Source organism: Eretmochelys imbricata, chromosome 26, assembly GCF_965152235.1.
Source record: "Eretmochelys imbricata isolate rEreImb1 chromosome 26, rEreImb1.hap1, whole genome shotgun sequence".
Lineage (NCBI taxonomy): Eukaryota > Metazoa > Chordata > Testudines > Cheloniidae > Eretmochelys > Eretmochelys imbricata.
Window position 1 is genome coordinate 987,099 of NC_135597.1, and position 25,588 is coordinate 1,012,686.

Consider the following 25,588-nt stretch of genomic DNA (forward strand, 5'->3'; position numbering starts at 1 on the left):
GTCAATAAGCTTGCAGACTGTACTCTCCCATGCTTTCCATTCCCGATGGGTTCTATTTTCTCAGTATTCACTGGATGGTAAACTCATTTCCATTTCAAGTGATCCCAGGTGGCTTGCAACATCATGTTTTAAATATTAATTCTGTTTTGACTACACTGGGAACCTAATGTTTGATGCATTTTATAGTATTGGTGAGCAGTGTAGCTTGAAGTACAAAATTCCAGCAATCTTGATTTTCTAATAATGGTTATAATAAAATGTATATTGCTAAATATGAACCTGTATTTGGAAAAATAAATGTGGAGCTGTAGCTCCGGACAAATGAGATTTATAGAAAGCTAAAGCTTCAACTTTTTTTTTGTTGGCCAAGTGTTTGTTCTGAAACTTTGAAGTCTTATTTTCTTTTCCAAAGTAATAAATAAACAAACACATAAAAAAGCCTCCTAAATGGCATTATTTCTCTACACTCTGTGATCAGCTCTAATCTGAGGTATGTGGGATCATGACTGCTTAGCCCTGGAAATCCGATGCTTTGCCTGAGCAGAGGAAGCTTTTCATGTTAGCAGGTCCAAAAAAGCTAATGCTGTCATCTGACTGCCTTTTCAACCTTGTGACAAGCTTCAAACCTCCGTAATGTTCTTTCCATGAGCACTACAAGAACATGGATTTTTGTTTCAGAGTAGCAGCCATGTTAGTCTGTATTCGCAAAAAGGAAAGGAGGACTTGTGGCACCTTAGAGACTAACCAATTTATTTCAGCATGAGCTTTCGTGAGCTACAGCTCCGATGAAGCATCCGATGAAGTGAGCTGTAGCTCACGAAAGCTCATGCTCAAATAAATTGGTTAGTCTCGAAGGTGCCACTAATACTCCTTTTCTTTTTATGGATTTTTGTTTTTCCCGTAATGATTTGCTGCATTTGAGTGATGTTTGCAGCCCTGGTTATGTTTAGCCATATGTGAAGTTGCATACCAGTTTTTCTGCGTGTATGAGGACTTTATCTGTCTGAGTAGGTTATCTTCCTGCAAACTTGAGAGAAGATTTCGGTCACTCGAATTACCTATACATTGCAGCGGGTGCTTCCAGAGGTTGGTGTGCGGTCTTAGCACAGCTAGTGGTTTATCCTGTCTTCCAGTTATGACCCGGAAAAACTAAGGAAAAGAAGTGAGTGGAGATTGGGGGAAAGTGAGGCGGGTCCCATTCCATGCATTGAATCGGAAAACATACCATGGAAGAGAGAAATTAAAAGCACTTTCCTCCCCCTTAATGAGGTGTGTGTTCGGCATGTTGGCATCCTTCCACCTTGCTCGCTATTGAGTTTTGAGTTCTTTGCTGCAAGCAAATAAAGGTTTTTCTGGATTTGAGTCAGTATGTTATTTAGGTCTTCCTGTGGGGAACAAGGCCTTCCAGGACAAATACGATGGAAAATCTGAAAAAGTCTTGTGTCATGATGCATGTGAGATGGGTGGATATGCGCCAGTATGGGAAGCTATGGTTGTGTCCCTGGTTTTATTGCATCAGTAAGAATCCACATGACTATGTTAAGTTGAGATTGACAAGTGATGTGTGGGAGCTATGTGCTTAAACAGGTGAGCAGTATTCTGTAATTGAGTGCACAAAAGCCAGTGAAGAGGTCCATAGAGTTTTGCATCAGCTCCCCATGTCAGGATAGGGAGCTGGGATTGGTGCTAGGACTTCACTTCGTGGTTGGTAACAACAACCTTCTTGTAGTCTTTCCTGTTATGTGCTAAGGCACAATCAATGTTGACATTGCTGAGCACGATTTGCATGCCAGTCTGACCCTGATTGAACTGCAATGGAGACAGCTAACACTTTTTTGTATCCTTTTATGGTTCCACTATTTACAAATATAATAACAAGAGTATAAAGTTTGGAATCTTCCTGTCCAACATATGAGACTATTCGACAATAGTGAATGTAAGCTGCTGCATTAGGTATATTGCGTTCCAGTTTGGCCGTTTTAAACTTTCCCCAAACTGCACCAAGCATAAAACAAATTGCTTTCTGCTCCATCAGGTCACGTTTCACCGGTTTTGCTTCTCATTTGGCATTTTTTCTCACTGATCTCTCTTGTTCCTCCTATAAAGTAGGTGGCCACTGCATGGGCAAAGGCCATGCAGAGAAATTGACAGGTCTTTGAAAGGGTTTTTATGGGCAATTTAATTATGGGTTCTGCTTATTGCTAGCAATGAGCTGAAAGTATATGTCAAAATCCTTTCACTTTGAAGGCTCGTCCAGTTTGTGAAAGGTCTGTGTTTCACTGTGTGAGTTGTGCGTCTTTTCCTTTGCTATGTCCTGTGTATACTTTGAATGGAGAGAGTGAGCTAATAATTTAATATAAAGACTTTATCTTGTCGGTATTTATAACCTTAACTTCTATGTACTTCTGTACAATGACAAATTAGCTGCCTATATATCTCACTTGGTATGATACCAGACCTAGATACTAAAAAAGAAAACGAGATTTCTATAAAGCATGAAATCAGGCAGAATTGTCTCTCTAGCCCACTGTTACCAATTCCTTATTTATTTTACCTTTGAGGGAATAGGTTGTTTCACAATGAGAATGCTCAGCACATTCTGGGAAATTATTTAACCCTGCCCATAAGGTCTGCAAGAAGAGCCTCAGCTGAGGTCTTGCGAAAGGTACACGCAAGTCTCAAACACAATTTAGGAAACTGCTCAGTAGGGTCCAGCATCCCAGAAGAACAGCCAAACAGCTCCGGATGGGACTGCTGTGCCAACGTGCTTTAATACCAGTGTACCAAGAGGTCTAGGCTGCTGGGAGTGAGAACTTCCCAATTCAAGTATTTTAAAAGTTCAGGCAGACTAACAACTAACACCACCAGATGCCATAGTGCACCAGAACCAGTAGAGCTCTCCATGTGCTCCCGAGACACCCATCTGTTCTGCTCTTTCCTTTGGATTTCTCTGACTGGCAAGCAGTAAAAACCCTGATTTTGTTTATTTTTTTAAATAGAAAAAATGGGGACGTAAATTCAGAGATGGTCTTGAATTTCTTGTGCTGGGAAAATGGAATTCTATAGCTAGCACCTTAGAACAGGAGCTTTCTGCCAGAGACCATTCAGCTTCCTCATGGAGGAGGAATGCAAAGACGCAAGGAGAGGTGATGGGATACTGCCTCAAAAAGGAAATTACAACAGTGGTTCTTTAGAATAAAATATGGTGCTATTTGGTGTGTCTGGTCTCCAGACTTCAGAATGGAGATGGCTATGCAGGAATGTCATCACTGGAAAACTCTCCTATATTCCCATAGCAACAAAAACCAATAGTGATTAGATGCAGATATATCTTGAAAAATTATGGCAGAGTTAGATTTATTGTGTGTCCTCAGCCCATAATTTTGCTATCTGCAGTATAAGTACTTTTGGTTCTATGCTGTCACTTTCATTTAGTGAAAAAGAATTTAACAAGTGTTCCTGTGGAATGTGTTTTAATGCACTTTATGCAGAATGACATTAATAAATAAAGTCATTAATATTTTATTTGCAGGATATAGGCATGCATTCAGTTTTATATGAATACATGTCAGGTTTCATGGGGGGGAACTCTGATGTGTTACGATAGTGCAAAGGTAAACACAAGTGCAGAAAGAACACTAATCTTTAAGTTCTTCCTAATTCTAACTCATTACTTCTCACCTGTATAACTGAAACAAAAACCACTATCAAACTGGGCTCACTTCCCTTTAGAAACCATTTTGCCTTTTCCAAATCCCATCTATTCCAATTGTCTTCACCAATCCTGTGAAGTTCTATGCCGATGCTCCGACACCTGTGCTCTCTGGCAAAGAGTTAGGGCAGGAAAAGCCAACAGTTTTGAAAACAGGTAGCATGTCTTTTGGCATTTGAGGTTTGCACATCTTGGTAGATTTTAGGTTCAGAGATAAGAGTCCTCCTTTGTCACATGTCAGTATTAGCAGTGCACTTGTACTTGGTGGAGATATTGGTGCATTAGAGTTTTGGATTTTATTAGGATTTCTTGTGCAAAAATGCTCAGATACCCAGGTCAGATAGATAGTCATACTGCCAGTTATGCAATGCAATGGCCTTAGCAGCTGGCAGCTCATGGCAGATTTAAAGCAAGAGTTTCAAAAGATCCCAGCTTCCATTTAGGCACCAAAATGAGAGCCAGATCTTCAGAAAAGCTCAGTATCCATCATGCACCTGATAAGTATTGAGCTCTTTTGAAATCTAGCCATGAACATTCTGCATGAGCCTAAGCATAAAAGTCAGCTGGTGTCTGAAGGCACCTAATGCTGAATTTATGACACAGTTAATGACACCTTCTCTCTTTAAGCAGATATATGTCTGTAAATAATTTAAACCAAATGTGACCCCTGTGTAGAGCTAGCTGAAAAATGCAACTTTTCTTCCATAAAAAAAAACTTTGAACAAAACAATTTCTTTACAATTTTTTTGTGGAAAACTGACTTTTCAACGAAAAAATTGGATGTGAAATGAAAAATTTTGTTTAGCCTTGGTGTTAGAGCCGCACTTCTTAGATCCAGCTCAGTGCATAGAGTAAAAATCAAAGGATCAGGATCAGCCTTGACTGGGATTTCCTCGCCACTGTCAGTTTGGGTCACAGTCTTAGTATTATTTAAACCGAGCTTTTGGGGACTAGCACAAAAACTCCCAACTTGTGCTGCCCTTACTGATGTGAGCACGTCTCTGTTTGAGTGGCAAAAAGGCCTTCCTTACTCATACTGGATTCTACGTCACTTTGTCCAGACCTCAGTTGATTAGAAGACCTGTATTTTACAACGTCACCCTTTTAGGCTGGCAGTGTTTATAAGCATAAGTCAGCCAGAATATCATTAATTTTGATCTTGTGCCCTGCAGTTCTGTTAACTGTTGTTCTTTATTCTCTGTTTTAAGATGTTCCATTTTGTAGATTATCCAGAGCTAATTTTATTTCTTTGCCATATTCCTTTAATTTCACACTTTTTAATATTTTAAATGTGAAAGTCGGTCTGAATACATATTTTAGTTCAGAGATTTTGCAGCCTCTCTCCCCGCTGCAGGAATTGTATCGTTCTCACTTAGCTTCGTGGATGCTGTCACGAAAAGGGCTGCTGATGCTGTATGCCATGAGTGATGCTTTTCTGCACTGTTATATTCTAGTCCAGCAAAGAAGGGGTTAATTATCTCTGTGTGTATGCAACCACACTTTGGTTCCTTATGAAATATAGTAAAAAGAGACCAAATAATCAGAATCTGTCAGGTTTATTGCTTTAAGTCAATAACAATGTAGTACAGGAAAAAGGTTCTCTCTGGTACCAGTCTCTGGGAGCCTGTCTCATGCAGCATTGTTACATTCACCTCACACAGAAGACATGCTCCCAACGTTGCAACCCTAACGCCATCTTTTTCTACCCTACCTGTTTACCGGTAAAAGGTACACGCTGTCGTCCGAAACTAGAGTTCAGCCAGTCAACTTTCTGCTTTGTTTTGCTGATACCGGAGTGTACCCCTTATCTCTTTATTCTGAATGTCTGCTGCACTCCAGATACCAAGTGTGAAGGCACCTTGTAGGCCTGTACTAGGGTAGAACAATCCTATGTCTTGTCCTCTTCCTTTGGGACATTCCAGTACTGGCCTGTGAGAGTAATTCCCTGCCTGTTGTTATAGTAAAACCTGACAACTTTCCTAACTATTTAAGCCAAAGCTTACTTCATTTAATGCAAGGTGTTATGGGATATTTAGCATAGGAGAAGGGGATAAGTAAAGATACAGGCCAGCTTTTCTGCTTCATGCATACTAATGTATATATGCTGCAGAGAATACATTTTATTGATATGATACATTGATATATAGAACATAATGTACTAGCCAGCATATATTGGTCAAGAGGCTAAAATGGAATCCCTGTAAATTGCTGTGTTCCTGCTGGCTAGAGGTGCCTTGATAACAGACAAAAGATGCAACAGTGCAACTAATATGCTACTGCTGAGCCAGATCCTCAGCTGATGGAAAGTGAGGTGCCTCCGTGAATTGGTCTGTACCAATGTAATTATTGGTACACTATTTCAGTTGAACTAATTTATTCCAGCTAGGGATTTGGCCCACTGTGCTTAGCTGATTGGGGAAGTGTGTTGTTTCTGAGCTGGTTACATTGATCTTTTTGATCCTTATCATTCCTTGTAAGCCTTTCCCTTGCTTAACAATAGTTTAGCATTTTGTTGAAATCCAGCACGGTGCCTCATGATAGTTTCAGTACATGACTCCTGATTTTAATCTCAAATGCCAGCTAGCAAAGAATCCTTTATAGTGCATACAGATGCTGATCTAATATCCATTTTTTGAGCTACACAGCCAGTGCACCTCACCTGGAAGCTCACTCAACATTGATGAGTCTGCTAAAGACTAACAAAGTCTCTAAGGTGCTACAAGTCCTCCTTTTCTTTTTGCGGATAGAGACTAACCCGGCTGCTACTCTGAAACCTGTCATTGATGAGTCTGTTGATAAACTACTTTTGCTAATCAAAGGTCGTCATACAAATTTGGCTACAAGCTTTTTATGAGTGGCATGAAATTAAAATGAATGAAAATGAACAAAATCCTCAGCCCGTGTTAAAATCAGGTTCAAGTTTACTGCTTTGGAGAGAGACAAGTAGAAGTTTCTCCAAGCAATATATGACTCACAATTTTATCCACAAGGGCTTTATCATTGGATTCCTTAGTTGCTGGCAAAAAAACAGAGTAAAATCTTAATTTTTGCCTATTAAGGAATGTGCAAATAACTGATATGAAACACATTTTCAATATTTGGGTCCGTGCTGTCTGTGTAAACAGTTTCCACTGGATTTTATATGCCATGTTCTTACAGTATTATTATTAATGAAGGTAATCTAAGTGAAGAGACTCAGGAATGGCCACTGTGGAATCTGGAACAAGTTACGGATGTACAATTGAATTTACCAGGGCATTAAGGCAACTTAAATGGTGCATAGGTTCTGTGCTGACCCTCTACAGAGGGGTGAATTTCACCTTTGGGTTCCACCTACTGGTTTAGGAAGTTTTACTTTTGACTTTACATAAAAACATCTGATCGGTCGTATGCTTGACGTTCTTGAGCACTTGTCCTCCTGCTGTGCAACAGCATCTGTTTTCAGTGACAATCAGTAAGCTGATTGCGACCCTTCCTTCCAAAGAGACAGTATTTCTCCCCAGCTTTACATAAACAGCACTCTCCTGGCATTATTGCTCAGATCTTAAAAGTAGCAGAAAACTGTTCAGGAGCACCTGATAATCACAACGAATAGCTGGATTTATGTGCACAAACAGCTTGAATATGTAATTCATCAGGTTCACAGGAAGACTTACTCATTACTTCAAAAACAGAGAAGTAACCTATTATAGTCCAGGAGGACCTTCCAAAACACTTCAAAGTGTAGAACTTAGACTCAGCATGAGGGTTGGCAGGTGGAGGAACAAATTTTGAAAACATAAGTGAGATTCATCTTTACGGAACTAGACTGCAGAATAAATCAAGCAGTATCCTTTCCAGCATGACTGCCCGTATCATCGACAAGTACTTGGGAAGCTTTTACAGGAGAATGAGTTATGTGACATCACTGACACTGAATTTTTATGTGTAAAAATGGTGGTTGTCTTGCGCTGCAATTACCTTTGTGCAATGCAACCATACTAAATGAATGTCTTAAATTATACGGTTACATGCATACAAGTGAACACACTAAATAACGAGGAGTAATGGATCTTGGAATCATTTGGTGCATACACAGTAGCAGCTAAATGTACAATATTGCTGCAGACTGTGTGTGGCAAAATTCTTGGCTGGATTAAATTAGAAATTAAGGGTTTTTTAAAAAAATTGTTATGTAGTGAAAATTTCTGCACAATAAAGTTATCATTATGAGAGATTAGCAAATGAGGGATAACACACTGCTAGGAATGTAAGCATCTCAAGCCTAAAGCATAGGTAGAGAAGTAGAGTTTGCATTCCAGTCCACTGTCTGCTTCCTCAAAAGGAGAAGCAGAATGGAGTAATAGAGGACACACAAGTATTTGTCCAGGACACTATGTCCACTAGCAATGACTCTTAAAGTATCTGGTGAAAATCAAGGCAGGATGATATTTAAGAAGAAGGGAGAATCTTTGCATCACTCTTCCTTTGTATTAGACCTTGCCATTTCTAGTAAATACATTGGCTTGATTTAAAAATTCCAGCATTGTGGAAAACAAATCTGTTTGTTAGCATTTTAGCTAGCATGCTAGGCATTGTTATCTGATCAGCATCTTCAGCATGATGCTGCCCATGAGATGAAGAATTACACTAAAAAACTGTGCATTTAACACGTCTGACTGTGTCTGTAACAGCCTAGCAGGATCCCAATAATGGTGCAATCTTGCTCTTCCTGTCCAATGTCATTGTTTTCTTGGTCAGAATAACCGCTTAGGCAATATTTCCAGTTTTAGGAAAGGACCTCAGTGTGTCATGTCTATTTGTTGGGCTCTTATTATTGTCAGAGACTATCTGGTACTATAATAAAATCCTATGTGGTTCCAATATTTGCCTAATCCACAGCTGTAAATCATGTGCTAGAGAAGATATGATCCCCTTTGAACCCATATTATCAGGGATACGTTTAAAAAGAATAAGCAGCAGGGTGTGTATAATCACATATGTCCCTACAGAGAAATAAATGTACAACAGACCAGAAAGGAGCTTGAGCCACAATGAGGTGTATTTGCCCAGCAGAAGCAGCTGTTCTATCTCGGGGCCTCTCCTTCTGCCCCTCCACCCCCACGAACATGATACAGTTCTGTGGTGACCTAGAATCCTATTTTCGACGTCTCCGACTCAAGGAATATTTCCAAAATACCTCTGAACAACATACTAATCCACAGAGGTCTCCCTACCAACACTACAGAAAGAGGGATTCTAGGTGGACTCCTCCTGAAGGTCGAAACAGCAGACTGGACTTCTACATAGAGTGCTTCCGCCGACGTGCACAGGCTGAAATTGTGGAAAAGCAGCATCACTTGCCCCATAACCTCAGCCATGCGGAACGCAATGCCATCCACAGCCTCAGAAACAACTCTGACATCATAATCAAAAAGGCTGACAAAGGAGGTGCTGTTGTCATCATGAATAGGTCGGAATATGAACAAGAGGCTGCTCGGCAGCTCTCCAACACGAGTTTCTACAAGCCATTACCCTATGATCCCACTGAGAGTTACCAAAAGCAACTACAGCATTTGCTCAAGAAACCTCCTGAAAAAGCACAAGATCAAATCCGCACAGACACACCCCTGGAACCCCGACCTGGGATATTCTATCTACTACCCAAGATCCATAAACCTGGAAATCCTGGACGCCCCATCATCTCAGGCATTGGTACCCTGACAGCAGGATTGTCTGGCTATGTAGACTCCCTCCTCAGGCCCTACGCTACCAGCACTCCCAGCTACCTTCGAGACACCACTGACTTCCTGAGGAAACTTCAATCCATCGGTGATCTTCCTGATAACACCATTCTGGCCACTATGGATGTAGAAGCCCTCTACACCAACATTCCACACAAAGATGGACTACAAGCCGTCAAGAACACTATCCCCGATAATGTCACGGCTAACCTGGTGGCTGAACTTTGTGACTTTGTCCTTACCCATAACTATTTCACATTTGGAGACAATGTATACCTTCAGATCAGCGGCACTGCTATGGGTACCCGCATGGCCCCACAGTATGCCAACATTTTTATGGCTGATTTAGAACAACGCTTCCTCAGCTCTCGTCCCTAAAGCCCCTACTCTACTTGCGCTATATTGATGACATCTTCATCATCTGGCCCCATGGAAAAGAAGCCCTTGAGGAATTCCACCATGATTTCAACAATTTCCATCCCACCATCAACCTCAGCCTGGTCCAGTCCACACAAGAGATCCACTTCCTGGACACTACAATGCTAATAAACAATGGTCACATAAACACCACCCTATACCGGAAACCTACTGACCGCTATTCCGACCTGCATGCCTCCAGCTTTCACCCTGACCACACCACACTATCCATCGTCTACAGCCAAGCTCTGCGATACAACCGCATTTGCTCCAACCCCTCAGACAGAGACAAACACCTACAAGATCTCTGTCAAGCTTTCTTACAACTACAATACCCACCTGCGGAAGTAAAGAAACAGATTGATAGAGCCAGAAGAGTTTCCAGAAGTTACCTACTACAGGACAGGCCTAACAAAGAAAATAACAGAACGCCACTAGCTGTCACCTTCAGCCCCCAACTAAAACCCCTTCAACGCATTATTAAGGATCTACAACCTATCCTAAAGGATGACCCAACACTCTCACAAATCTTGGGAGACAGGCCAGTCCTTGCCTGCAGACAGCCCCGCAACCTGAAGGAAATACTCACCAACAACCACATACCACACAACAGAACCACTAACCCAGGAACTTATCCTTGCAACAAAGCCCGTTGCCAACTGTGCCCACATATCTATTCAGGGGACACCATCACAGGGCCTAATAACATCAGCCACACTATCAGAGGCTCGTTCACCTGCACATCCACCAATGTGATATATGCCATCATGTGCCAGCAATGCCCCTCTGCCATTTACATTGGTCAAACTGGACAGTCTCTACGTAAAAGAATAAATGGACACAAATCAGATGTCAAGAATTATAACATTCATAAACCAGTCGGAGAACACTTCAATCTCTCTGGTCACGCAATCACAGACATGAAGGTCGCTATCTTAAAACAAAAAAACTTCAAATCCAGACTCCAGCGAGAAACTGCTGAATTGGAATTCATTTACAAATTGGATACTATTAATTTAGGCTTAAATAGAGACTGGGAGTGGCTAAGTCATTATGCAAGGTAGCCTATTTCCCCTTGTTTTTTCCTACCCCCCCCAGATGTTCTGGTTTAACTTGGATTTAAACTTGGAGAGTGGTCAGTTTGGATGAGCTATTACCAGCAGGAGAGTGAGTTTGTGTGTGTATGGGGGTGGGGTGGGGGGTGAGAAAACCTGGATTTGTGCAGGAAATGGCCCACCTTGATTATCATGCACATTGTAGGGAGAGTGGTCACTTTGGATGAGCTATTACCAGCAGGACAGTGAGTTTGTGTGTGTGGTTTTTGGGAGGGGGGTGAGGGGGTGAGAGAACCTGGATTTGTGCAGGAAATGGCCCAACTTGATTATCATGCACATTGTGTAGAGAGTTGTCACTTTGGATGGGCTATCACCAGCAGGAGAGTGAATTTGTGTGGGGGGGTGGAGGGTGAGAAAACCTGGATTTGTGCTGGAAATGGCCCAACTTGATGATCACTTTAGATAAGCTATTACCAGCAGGACAGTGGGGTGGGAGGAGGTATTGTTTCATATTCTCTGTGTGTATATAAAGTCTGCTGCAGTTTCCACGGTATGCATCCGATGAAGTGAGCTGTAGCTCACGAAAGCTCATGCTCAAATAAATTGGTTAGTCTCTAAGGTGCCACAAGTACTCCTTTTCTTTTTGTGAATACAGACTAACACGGCTGTTACTCTGAAACCTGTGATAAATACAGTGTCTCTGACTTGTGCTAATGTAGACTGCAGAATAGTAAAGTTACAAATTGAAATTTAGGTGCCACAAGATGGCTGAAGACTGTGTAGTAAGAGAAGACAGGGGATATGATTGGTCCAAGTAAATAGTCAGCTAGAGCAGAAAACTTAGAAACCTGTCATTCATTAATCTTTGGTGATGTATGGAGCGGGAAATATTAATAAGGAATTTGAATGGTTCTCTAGTAATATATGCACCATATTGGGGGACTTAAAGTTGCAAACATCAGAAAGTCTCTTATTCACCTGAGTACAGTAGCCTCGTTGATTTTTAAGTTGGCTGCTCACTCACAGGAGAGAGGTCTACTCCTGTGTGTAACGCACAAGTTTAAAAAAACCAGGCTCTAACTTAATACAGGAGGTACATTTCCCTCCCAAATGGCTTTAAACATGGTTTACAGTGAATAAGTTATTGGTAAGGGCAGCTTCCAGGCAGAATTTTATAGGAGTAGAAGTATAGTCATTCCGTCACTATGATTATGCAAGCTCCTGAAGAATCTCTCGAGGTCTGAAGATGCTTCTTAGCAACACAGGAATTGCAATAGTGGATCAGTCCATCCATCCATTACTAGTCCCTGTAACCAGTCAACATCTGAGAAAGGGAGGGACTTGGGCTCGTCCAATAAGCAGTGTCTCATTGCTTCTCTTCACTTTTACTTGAGGGTCAGTACTACTCTATTCATTTGCCACACAGTACATACAAGCAATTATCCCACGTTTAAAGATTGGAGCATTTCTCTCTTCCCATTTTTGCTTGCTTTAAGAGTTGGATTTCTGAAAAGATTTTTGCGGAGAAATCTGATTTGACATCTGTTGGATCTTGCCAATTACCTTCAGCACTTAAACTACAGTCTGTCTCCAAAGGAGATAATCCTAAAATGAGGCACAGGACAAGATTGAATGGCTTAGATGGCACAATGAGTGTGTTGTGCTCTTTTGAGTTCTCTGCTGCAGTCACATAACCTCAAATGCTGATTGACTCAGCGTTCTTTACAGCAACTTTTACTAAATGTTCTGACATAGCTGGAGTCACTGGGAAATAAATCTGGACCTTTGGATTCACCTGTTTGCTTTTATGTCCTTGAAACTGTCATTTCATCCAGTGTTGAGGACAAAGATACACACACTTGCTGAACTTGCCCCAGACTAATGCAATTATGTAGGCTGGGAAAGCTCTGATTTGTTAACTCTGCAAAAGTTATCAAGTTCCTTTTGTCATTTAAATTACCAATGACCAAGGGGCTTCCAGTTAAATGAACAGGCCAAGGGTTCCTTTTTTTGTGCATTTCCATTTTTGAATCAGACTGCAATAAAAGGAAAGCTTGACTCTTCTGCCTCTTAGTATCCACATAATTTCTTATTTCCAGCTATAGAAGAAGCAATTTGAATAGTCAGATGGAATTCCTTATTATTTTAACCCCTTTAAATATTCTAGAAGGGTCTTCTTGCCTTTGAGAAAGGTTGCTTGTTTCAGTTGCCATTCTCTCTCTGTTCACCAGTTTTCACACTTAGATGGTTCTGGGTGATATCGTGAAACGATGGCATGCTGCCTTTTTAATAAATGGTCATTGAGTTGTAGCAATAAGGAAAAGAGGTGAATAGAGTTATATTTGGCCAAAAAGTGTTAACATTGTTATATTGGCAGCAAATTTATAATCTCAGAACTGCCAAAGACTCTGCAGTGATCTTGCTCCCAGTGAAGACAACCACTGGGAGGGTGGTGAAGCACCGGAATGGGTTACCTAGGCAGGTGGTGGAATCTCCTTCCTCAGAGGTTTTTAAGGTCAGGCTTGGCAAAGCCCTGGCTGGGGTGATTTAGCTGGGGGTTGGCCCTGCTTTGAGGGTTGGACTAGTCGATTCTATGATGTACTTCCGTGGGAGACGGCAGCAGGCCTGTGGTTTGTATTTTGCACACATGCACTACCAGGGCTCTGACTCATGGTATGAGTGTGCTGCTTCATGAGTGAGAGGGAGAGAAATTTGTAAAGTGAAAGGCTCTGACACTCACAGCATGAACACAAGGAGCACACTTAATATTAAATTTGCCCAATGACATAATGTCATTCCAATTATTTGTTTTCCACCAAGCAAATTTTGTTTTTTATAGCAGTATATCTAAAAGAGGGGTGTGTGTGCATATATATAATGCTGAAATGAATATGTATATTAATATAAACCAGTATACTCTTTCTACAATCAAACATTCTAGCAGGAGGAAAACATGACACCCCAGCTGTAAATCTCAGCATAGGATGAGATGAACTAGGTAAATTAAGAATGCCTTAGGACTTTGGAAACTTCTGCATGTTGGTTGACTGATGTGTAGGACAGGATTCTGCTATTAATCATACTCTATAACTTTGACACAGGACTTTTCCTTCTGGGGGAAAAAAGCTTTGTGTCCCAAGTTAAGAGCTGTAATTGCTGGCAATGCTTTCACCTACACAAGTAATTACAATTCAGTAAGACTGTTAGTATATGCTAAAAGAACAGGAGGACTTGTGGCACCTTAGAAGCTAACAAATTTATTTGAGCATAAGCTTTCGTGAGCTACAGCTCACTTCTTCGGATGCATTGCTGTAGCTCATGAAAGCTTATGCTCAAATAAATTGGTTAATCTCTAAGGTGCCACAAGTCCTCCTGTTCTTTTTGTGGATACAGATTAACAAAGAGCATTTGGTGTCAGCAGGGACTATTCAATCTTGTTGTTCCCCCGTCACTGACACAAGACTATGTTGGTCTCTTTGCTTCCATTGGCAGTGATGTGGAGAAATAGATACTAATAGCTCTGGAGGGAGTGTTGCGCTATAAATGCAGAACATTGCTTGGTTTTGCTATTGTGCTGGGAGCAAACTTCTGCCACAACTGTTTTTCTGCTTATAAAAACAAGGGCTGGCATTAAGGGGCAGCAAGCAGGGCAATTGCTCAGGGCCCCACGCCACAGTGGGCCCCATGTAGCTAAACTCGGAACCCTGGTTGAGAACTGCAGTGATCATTTGGCAGTGTCAGTGTCGTCTGAGTGTTTTTAAAAATACCATGAATTTCTAATGAAATATCCTTTAAATATTTGTAGAGAAGATCTTAACGTGTTATTAATTTTATATAGGCAGAAATAAGAGGAGAAAAGCTACTTGAGAAAAATGGCAAAACATTAAGTCTAAATTATTATACATGGCAGAAATTTTTAACTTTTGAAGTTCAGGATAGAAAGTTGAATCAGTAAAATCTTCTACCTTGATGTGTTGTCCACTTGGGAGCAAAAATAGCCTTATTTCTCAGCATTCATTCAATCTGATTCTGTGGTGGACTTTTCATTTCCACTCTGTTGTTCATATCCTGAGTAAAACCCAAAGCCAACCCTGCCAAATTCATACTCACATATCATTCCAGTGTTGAAATTAGAGATGATTCAAGTACTTGACATTTGAGTTTGCATTTTATTCCAAATTCAAAAATGGGCCTGTTTTGCCAGATAGCCATATTTTGAGACTATTTTTGCACAAAAATTGACCCATTTCCAAGTGAAATCATGACCAATTTAAAATCCCATAAGAAATAGCCATGTGTTCAGTAAATTCTATTAACGTTTGGAATATTCTGATTCTTATCCCTACTACTACTTGTTTTCTAATCTGAAATAATACTCTCAGTTGTATGTCTACCAACATCATCCCTAGATACCACAGTGACTAGAAGCCATATCAATAAAATAATAAATACTAGAGAAAATCAGAACATTGTTATGAACATGTAATAGACAAAAATGAATTTTTTTGTTAGAACTGGTGATTTTATAGGGCTCACTGCAGAGTGGGGGGGAGAAGCCCTATATAATTATATATTAGCCATAAATAGATCAAATTTAAGGGTGCCATATATTACATATTCTGACTGAATTACTGCAACTTTTTAAAATTATTTTGTATAGTTTTAAATATTTGAAGTGCATACTTGTATACCTATGTCTTTGGGGAAAAAACAGTGTGGAAAGTCCAGAGAGACTATTACAGGGTTTACAAAGTTCAGCAGTCCATAGCTAAAAATTCCACAACTCTGGCATTTCTAAACAGAGCTCTTCAATTAAGCTTAAAATGTTCTATTCAGACCTTCACACAAGTGAATCGCTGCAAAACAGAAATCCAACCACAGAGCCTTTCCGAACTCTGCAATTTCATTTTCTTGTTTGAGGAATATAAGTGACATTACTGTAGCATTAGCAGTTTGCTATAAGACCATTGTATAATATAATAATAATATAATAAGACCATCAATGATAATACAGTCTGAGATACCAGATGGTTAAAATATACAAGTCCTCCTTTTCTTTTTGCGGATACAGACTAACACGGCTACTACTCTGAAACCTTAAAATATACAGTATTTTTAAAGGGAGGGGAGAGATTAATCCTAGAAAAAGCCCCTCTTACACACACAATACTAAAGGAGGCCACAAAATAGGGAAATTGTAAGCATGAGGATCTGTAGTTAAGTATTTCATTTACGTAGCATTTTTCTTATAGGAAAAAGAGCTTTAGGATTACCATCTCCTTTTCAAGGATGTCCACAAGGGATACAAGCATTTAATATAATAATCAGTTCCTCCCTGCCTTTTCAATGAAAACATGTTAAATGACTCACATAAGTGACTTTCTGTAATGCCTTTTTGAAACCTGCCTGCTGTTTTTCCAAAGAGAAGAATAATGGAGTCGAGTTGTGTGTACTTTTTAAAGAGAAAGGAACCTTCCTTCTGGGACACAGGCATGCTAAGAATTATATTGTGTCTCATCGTCTCCATGCCTAATTTGCTCCTTTCATACAAACTGAAAGTTTTTTCTTTTTTCTTTTCAGCCCTGTGTAGGAGCTGAAAGCAAGTTGAGTCCTTTCCTTCTCATAAATCAGTAATAAGGGCTCTGTTAGCCAAATTATAATCTCAGTAACTGTAAGAGTAGCCACTAAGAGTCTGGGGATACTGACCCTTGCCATGTAAAAGGGCTGTAAACTTGACCAATGCCAACTGACTGGTACCATGAAGTAAAGAGCACTTTCTTGCCAATACTCCTGCGTGTGATTCCTTTACAGCAACACCTGAGTGGCCCAGTTTCCTTCAGAAGCTTTGCACAGGTTGAAACTGCTTATACCATAGGAAACAATATTTTTGACATCGATGCACAAGAGGGAGCAGGATCCAGCTCAGTCTCCTACCTATGTTGACTGAGCACCTGAGTCAGACTGGACTCTATGCAGAGGGAGCAGATCTGTTGAGTAAGAAGGTGCCATTATTACCCAGTAACTATTCAGAGCAGTCCCAGGCTTTAAGGGAAAAGCACCTCAGCACTGCAGGCCAAAGAGGGGTGAGAAATTCCTTCTTGCCGCTGGGCAGTGGTCAGCATTACTATAGGAGCATGAATCTCTCCTTACTGGGCTCCTGTCTCCAGTCTTCCTTCTGGCTGCAAGGGTGGACAGTAGCCAGACCCCAGAGATAGTGAAGGAATCTGGCCGCTTCTTTGTCTCTTTATAGTGAGGGAGGGCGGAGAGGGCCAGGCCGTAGCCAATTAGGCTGATGTAAAAGGGCTGCTGCCAATCATCCTGCCCTTTTCCTCACCTGAGCTTCTCCTGCCTGTCCTGAGCAGTGTGCTCACAGTCCTACTCTGACTTCCATGGGAACAGGATCAAGCCCGTGGTTGGCAGCATTCTGTGGCCCGGCAGCAAGGGATCCAGTCTTCTCCCCACTCCCTTGTCTCTAGACCTGGGGCTGTGCCGCGTTCTTTTACTAGCTCTGCCCACCGCTGTACCTAAACCATTCCAGCAAGGGCCGCTGTGAAACACTGCACCACGACGGATGGGGCAGAACAGCGGCGCTCTCAGCTTGTAGTTAAGCTTTCTTATGGATGGGCCCAGGATGCTTTAATTATTATTCAGACACGTACATGTCTGTGCTTTGTGCGGTCTCATTCGTTACTGTTGCAACTTGAAGCTTTATGTGATATCTCTCTTGTAACCTAAATGGCCTATCCTCAGTGGTGGCATATTCAGTAAGCCTTTAAACAAATCCTGGATTGCAATTTATCCAAGTCTTTTTGTCCACGTCAACTTGAATAGTTGCAACTGAATTGCCACTCTCACAGGCGACTGCCTATTCATGTGCATTAGCACTTTCCAAGGATAATGTTGCCTACAAGGGATATTCATAGAGAGAATGAAAGGTAGCCCAGTTTCATCCTTGGGGATGTGCCCACAATGATGATCAGCTGCAAGAGCTTCCTCATTCTGCTACAAGGAGACATTGTTGAGTAGTAGAGCACAGAACTGGGAGTTCGGACTTCTGGGTTCTCGTCCTGGTTTTACCAGTGATGTGTTCTGTGACAAGCCACGTAACCGCTCTGTGTCTCAGCTTATCCAGGTGTAAAACAGGTGTACTAAGGGGTGTTGTGAGGCATAGATAATGTTTGTTAAAGTGCTTTGAAATCCTCCAGTGAAAGGTATTCTGTAGGTGCAAAGAGTTATTGTCGTGCTTATGCTTATTCTATAACATAACCTTTTGGTTTCTGCCATGAAAAAAAATTATGAGCCAAGCTAACCCCCTATTTCCTGACCCAGATCACTCATTTATGAAAACAGAAAAAGACCAAAAATTAATTGAGCTCTACATGGTCAGTAACCTTCTGCAGATCTAAGGAAACTTCTCCAACAATAGAAAAGGAGGACTTGTGGCACCTTAGAGACTAACCCATTTATTTGAGCATAAGCTTTTGTTAGTCTCTAAGGTGCCACAAGTCCTCCTTTTCTTTTGCGAATACAGACTAACACGGCTGCTGCTCTGAAACTTCTCCAACAATATCGTTTTATTCCATGGTTGTAGAAAATCATTAAAGAATGTTTTGGGATGAAAACCTGTCCAATCAGACGAAATGAGAACATTAGTACGTAAATAACTACTTGATCTGCTATGCACTAAACAGCCTAACATCTTCTCCAGGCAAGGGAGGAGCACTCCAAGACACTATGTCTGAATACATGGGGTTTGGAATACAAAGCACAGGTTTTCCATTCTGTTGCAAATAAAAAATTTAATGTAGGGCACTCTGGAAAGACCACAGACAGCATGATGCTATTCTAGGAAAGTGTATTTTATCACCACCTCTCAACTTACCAGTGCAATTTGTCTTCTAGGGGCCTATTTGAAGATTTTCAGCTTTTCAGGGCAGGGGCAGTCTTTATTTCTGTGTATTGCACAGCAGTGAGCACCCTCTCCAAATTAAATAATTAAATAATAATTTTTGGCAACAGAGATTTTTACCAGGCCAAAAAAATAAAATAAATTGACTTTCAGAGCAAAGCTTTGGGTACAGGTTACTCTGGGATCTCCAAGAAGATACAGGATGGCTCTGGTTTTCAAGCTTTGTTCCTACTCATTATCTATTTTCCTTAAACAGCTCTGGAAGCTTACATGTTACTCATGAACCATTTGAGCCCATTAACTTTAGAAGACAACTTGGAACAATATTGACTGGAAAGGACAGTATTGGAAGGGAATCCGCAGTAGCCTGCCACTCAAAATATCAAGATGCTGTTGCAGGATTAAATTTCTATATTAACCTTACAGCTATTTCAGTTTTTCACAGTGAAGTAACCTTTTATGGGGTGCATAGATGAGCCTCCACCTTCTGAACCTGCCTGTTTGTGTTTGTATTGTACATTAGTTGACAAGTTATTTACTGTCAGACATGTCTTCAGAAATAAATTGCAGTAAGATGTAACTGTAGAGCACATCCCTTATTACCTTTCTCCTCTTTGCATTGCACTTTGCATCATAACGTTTATGAAATTGTGCATACTCACAGGAGTGTGTGCGTGTACTCTTTGAATAAATAAATTCATCTTCTCTATGGTGAGCATCTGAGACCTCATTCAGAGGAATTTTATATGCCCAAATTGCAATTTAGCCCACTTCGAACAGCCAGGCCAGGCCACATGTTGACTTCCTGGATTTTAGTTAGTTCTTTAGGTCGGAGACTTTCACATGAAGATGCAGAGAAATTCTCTTTGCAATTTTGCTCATAAATCTTTGTGCATTTCCTATTTTTGAAAATGTATATCTGTCTGTTTAATTGCCTGTTCCCTGCTCCGCAGTCTAAACCTGGAGGCAGAAATGTGAATTAGGTAAACAGTGCAGTTTAAGCTAAGCACGTGCCCTGAAGAGGAACAACTTTGTTACAGGAGGAAATACAGACCATAATGAGTGCTGTATTTTAAAAGATGAGCAGTTAGTTCAGTGAAGTGGCAGCATGTATACAGTGGCACATTCCTATGCATTATCTCCTCTTGCCTTTACTTGCTCATTTAACTGATCTGCTGCACTTGCGGAGTTTACATCATGAGAAAATGCTAAACGTTTACTTAAGAAACCCCATTTAACTGTAACAATTGAATAAACAATACAATGGAAAGCAAAAGGCATCAGTTAGTGTTGTTTTTTTTAAAAACACATGCTACATGAAAACATTTACTCTGGTGAGCCCACTGAGATGTTGTTTCTTGTTCAGGGGTATTCAGTTGACCGGCAGCCAGGTAGCACCTATATAAATAGCAATTACTGTTTGTTATTGCAACAGTGAACAGGAAAGCTAAAATTAGCGTGTCAGGAACTGCTTTGTGTGGAAGAGTAGAACACCATCATCAAGAGCCCTAGACAGATATTTCAACCAACTATAAATGTATCTTAGCGCATAGCTCTGGTTTTGATAGGCCACCCTGCAACATGGATCCAATACTCAAGCGATCAGCTCACCCAATGTGGGGCAGATTTTCAAAGGGGCTCAGTAGTCAACCTGCACCCCACGAATCTGGTCGGTTATGGGATAGCTGGTCCCTTTGGAAGATCTGTCCCTGATTGTGTGTGTTGAGCTCTTCTGAACATTTTGTCTGTCGCTATAATAATAATGAGTCACGCTGAACTGTGCCAACTACCAAACAAAATGAGAGAGCAAGAGAGAGAGAGGCGGAACTTCTCATACCCACCAGTTAACATACAATCACTTTTGTGGCATAATCATGGGGGAGGGAGATGGCTAGTCTAATAATAGTAATAGACAGGAGACTGGTATTTACTCTACTTCATGGGCTGCAGTGATGATCTCCCTTATTGCTCAGACTCCACTGATGTTTACAGTCCAGAATGCTGGACATTATATAAGAACATAAGCTGGCAGGGAGGGAATTGTTTTGTTGAGAAGAAATTGGAAATGGTAAGAGACATGTATGGGTTGAGTGTATTCTAATTAATGAGAATTATGCTGGATTTTTTAAAACCATCCTTCTTATTTTCAACCTTATTCTCTTTGGGGTGAATTTCATACTTGCTTATATTATCCAGCTGCCATTTTGATTCAAAACATGGTAGGCCGTAGAGCCAGCAGGCATTAATCCCACAGTCTGAAAGGAAAAGGATTCTTTTCTCCCTCTGTTCCATGTTCTCTCTGGCTTCATCTGCATTAGGAAGTATTTAGCAATTAAAAGATCAGGCCATTTATATAAAGATGATGATCAAGCCATGTATAGAATGGTGATGGCTGTCTAAGACACTGTGCACAGAGTACAGACAGGCAGAGTGAAAGAAGAATAGCAAATTGCAACTGAAAAAACTGGGGCATAAATCCTTAGTTCCGTTGAGCGTATATGCATTATTTCTTGGGTATTGTTGTTGTGTTTTCCCACCCAAGTGGTTAGTTGTTGGCAGGACAAGAGAGAGCTCTTCCTGTATTAGAACTTACAAAAGAGATTATTCTTAAATGAGCCAGGCCTCTTCTACAACAGATTTCTCGGTCAGCCTTGTTTGCTGTATCTCCCACTTTAGGACACAAAAATGCACAGCTTTTTTCTAATAACTGTTGGTTTCTGTTGTTGTTAACATAGCAACTAACCATGTTGGGTTTTGTTCACAGGTCTGAAGCGTAGTTACACTTGTAACATCTGTAATGTCACTCTAAACTCAATAGAACAGTATCACGCTCATCTGAAGGGCTCCAAACATCAGACCAAGTGAGTACTTTTCCTATTAGTACTTGTCTGTCTGTCTGGTGTGGGTGATAGATGTAAATATAAGAAAAACACTATGCACTCCCATAATGCCTTTCATCCAAGGATCCCAAAGTGATTTACAAACATAGACACAAAGATATTGGTAGGTACCTGGAGAGAGAGGCAGAGCTGAATATAGATCAGTTTGACTGCATTCTTTGAACCTGAAATGCAATGTTTGTTCTTTGTTTACCTGTTCCTCTAGAGCTTTGTTGTGACAAAGCATTCTGGATATCACTCTTTGGCATGGAAGTCTGATGAGAACAGGCTTTCTCACAAGTTTTGAGCATGTCCTGTTTTCAGATAGGTCACAAATACTTTGGGAAGAGGTGGTATATTTGGCACTTATGCTTCTCTGCTCAGCCAAAACCAGCGTGCAGAGCTGTGAGAAAATTCAAACAAAGAATGAAATTAGCTGAAAATACAGACAATGAATCTTGTGCTAAGTATCAGGGGGTAGCCATGTTAAGTTGCATCCACAGACAACAAGGAGTCCGGGGGCACCTTAAAGACTAACCGATTTTTTGGGGCATAAGCTTTCGTGGGTAAAAAACCACTTCTTCAGCTGCATGGAGAATCTTGTGCTGTGTTTTCTACTTCAATCTCTGCTTTCACTGAGATTTTATTAATGGTGGTTGGCTTTGGTCTGGCTCACCAGACGCATGGTAACCTGATGCATGCTCATGGCTCCACCCAGGTGTAAATCTGCTTTCAGACCATCATGGTTTCTAGGAAACCAGCTATGCTTTGATGCCGGACACTTGAGCTGATTTTGTGCATTTCAGTTCTGGCTCTGAGGAGTGTGACAATCCTGCCAGGTAAACTGGGTTTGAGGAATTTGTGTAACGATGGTTGTTTGGAGGTTAGCATATTACAACAATTAAAAGGAATGGAATACTCCCATTGACCTCATCTACTAAACAACTTCCACTTCTCCAGTCAGTACTCACTTGAAGTCACACCTCTGTAGAAAATCCCTCCTTCCTTCATTTGTATCCATCAGACCATCCCTCTCCTGAGCTGTTAGCCTATGACTTGCTTTATATTTATCTGATCTTTAGATTGTAAGCTCCTTGGGCAGGGAATGTTTCTTATCTCTGTTCTCTAAAGTGCTGTGTAAATTTACAGCACAGCTTGAGTGTTTTATACTCATAACTTTCACTTCTCATAATTTACCCTGGTCTGCATTTTGCCCTGTGCAGTCTGTGCTTCAATTTATAAAGGATATTTGACACTTTAAGTGACTTTGATGGTCTGCAGTATCCTTCTGAATAAATATATCATTCCTCCTTAATAAAACAGTATCTGTGTCTTCAGCTCGGCAGGGGGAAAAGGCCAAAAAATAAAAACAATAGATAATGCAAAGAAAAGTTCCTAATCCCAGGCAGGTTCCTTAATATTCATAGGACACAGAGTACAGATGTGATGCACAGGGGATGGCAGGCTGCAGGACAAAATTATGGAACCTGACCAACAGAGTAGCATTGTTTTGCCAGAAAGCAAAAGCAGCTATTGAGTAGATTTTATGACTTTCTTTAAAGAAGAAAGGAAATACCCAGTGTGAGAACTGAGAGCCTTGTGTGGATTCAGGAAGAAGTTTTTCAAAACTAAAACAAAAGCCATTGCATGAGATTAGGGCTGAAATGGGGGTCTGGACTCGGTCACATAACCCTGTTGAAACGTTCTCTCTCCTTAAACACTGAAATATTCTGTATTTGAGACAAGCCAGGGAACAGCTGTGAGGCCACTTTGCCTGTCCATCCGCTCCTTCAGCCTGAAAGATTCATCCTTTCATGTGAAAAGCAAATGGACAGCAGTAACCCACCGAGCTGACATGCCAACAACTTCCAGTCCTTGTACAGATGCCACCACCAGTCCAGCTTAAAGGCATTGAGTTTGGAGCTTCTCTCGTGCACTCACTACAGGAAGGACATTGAGTCTGTCATGGGATTCCAAGTGAATATGTTTGTTCTGTGGTGTAAAGCAATTGCCTGTTAGCCAACTTTCCAAGACTTGAAGGGGATCTGCTCTGCCAATTTGTATAAATTATTAAAATAAAATTATAAAGGTACAGAGTTCCAAAGAGTAGAGTAATGAACTAATCTCTCTTAATATACTTTGAGCTTCGGGAACTGTTCCAAGCACAAGTATTCAATATTACTCCAGCATGCAGGATATAAAAGGTGTCCTTAGTTTCTGAGACATTTCAGGTGGCTTAAGGGGACTCAGAAGTTTTCAGGAGGATAAATCAGGGCCAGGTCAAACCAGCAGTGAGAGGTAATTTCTGAGCTTTGTTTTTTTTTCCCTCAAAGAGCAAGCCCAGCCTTTCCCCCCTAAAATGCCCACAGCTGATGTGAGCCCTTCCAAGGTGCCTAGTGTGAATCATGTTTCCTGTGATCTTATTTATTCAGTATGTGTTCGAATGGCCCCCAAATTAGTGTAATTTTTTTATATTCCATAAATTTAGGCTAAATCCACTGGCCGAGCCTAACATCCATTTGTTGCACGTTCTCATTCTCCAGTCACTAGTTTAGACTTGCTTAGCTTAGCATAGTCACTGCATTGCTGTAGGATTTTCCGCCTGAGGAACCTGACACACCCGAGGTTGACCTGGTTTGCATGAAGTCCATTACGTTAGGGGCACGTCTTCACTAGCCGTGTTAAAGCGGAAGGCAGCAGCGCTTTAACGTGGCTTGTGTAGTGAGAGGTCTCCCAGCGCTATAAAAAAACCCACCTCCACGAGGAGAACAGCGCCCAGCGCTGGGGCACGGTCTACCCTGGCACTTTACAGCGCTGAAACTTGCAGCGCTCAGGGGGGTGTTTTTTCACACCCCTGGGCAAGAAACTTGCAGTGCTGTAAAGTGCCAGTGTAGACAAGCCCTATATTCGCATGAGCCCTGGCCTATATCGCCGGTCGCTGATAATCCAGTGGGAAGGGGAGGTGTAGGAGCACAAAAGAGTTGTGACATCTGTGATGCCAAAGGGTAGCTGTAAGAACGTAAAAACAGCAATACTGGGTTAGACCAATGGTATGCCTTCCGACAGTGGCCAGTGCCAGATGCTTCAAAGGGAATGAATAGAACAGGGCAATCATCACGTGATCCATCCCCTGTTGTCCAATCCCAGCATCTGACAGTCAGAGGCTTAGGGATACCCAGAGCATGAGGTTGCATCCCTGACAATTTTGGCTGATAGTCATTAATGGATCTATGCTTCAGGAACTTACCTGATTCTCTTTTGAACCCAGTTATACTTTTGGCATTTATAAAGGCAAAGAGTTCCACAAGTTGGCTGTGCATTGTGTTAAGAAGTACTTCCTTTTGTTTGTTTTAAACCTGATGCCTATTAATTTCATTGGGTGATCCCTAGTTCTTATATTATGTGACTGGTAAATAACACTTCCTTATTTACTTTCTCCACAACATCCATAAGTTTATAGACCTCTATCATATCCCCCTTCAGTTGTCTCTCTTCCAAACTGGAGAGTCCTGGTCATCTTAATCTCCCCTCATACAGAAGCTGTTCCATACCCTTAATCATTTTTGTTGCCCTTCTCTGTACCTTTTTCATTTCTAATAAATCTTTTTTGAGATGGAGCAACCAGAACTGCATGCAATATTCAAGGTGTTGGCATACCAAAGATTTATAGAGTGGCATGATGATATTTAGGGTCTTATTAACAATCCCTTTCCTAACGGTTCCTAACATTCTGTTCACTTTTTTGTGCACATCAAGCAGATGTTTTCAGAGAACTATCCACAGTGACTCCAAGATCTTTCTTGACTGGTAACAGCTAATTTAGACCCCATCATTTTTTGTATGCATAATTGGGATTATGATTTCCAATGTGCATTACTTTGCATTTATCATTA

At 41.0% G+C, this 25,588-nt stretch overlaps 1 protein-coding gene across 1 annotated transcript in view; it reads left to right on the forward strand.

Annotated features, from left to right (window-relative positions):
- Window positions 1-25,588, forward strand: part of ZMAT4 (zinc finger matrin-type 4) — a 125,406-nt gene that overhangs the window by 86,390 nt on the left and 13,428 nt on the right. Inside the window, exon 5 of the mRNA XM_077805897.1 lies at window positions 21,581-21,677. Within this exon, the coding sequence (XP_077662023.1) occupies window positions 21,581-21,677 (97 nt within the window). The remainder of the gene's footprint in view (window positions 1-21,580; window positions 21,678-25,588) is intronic.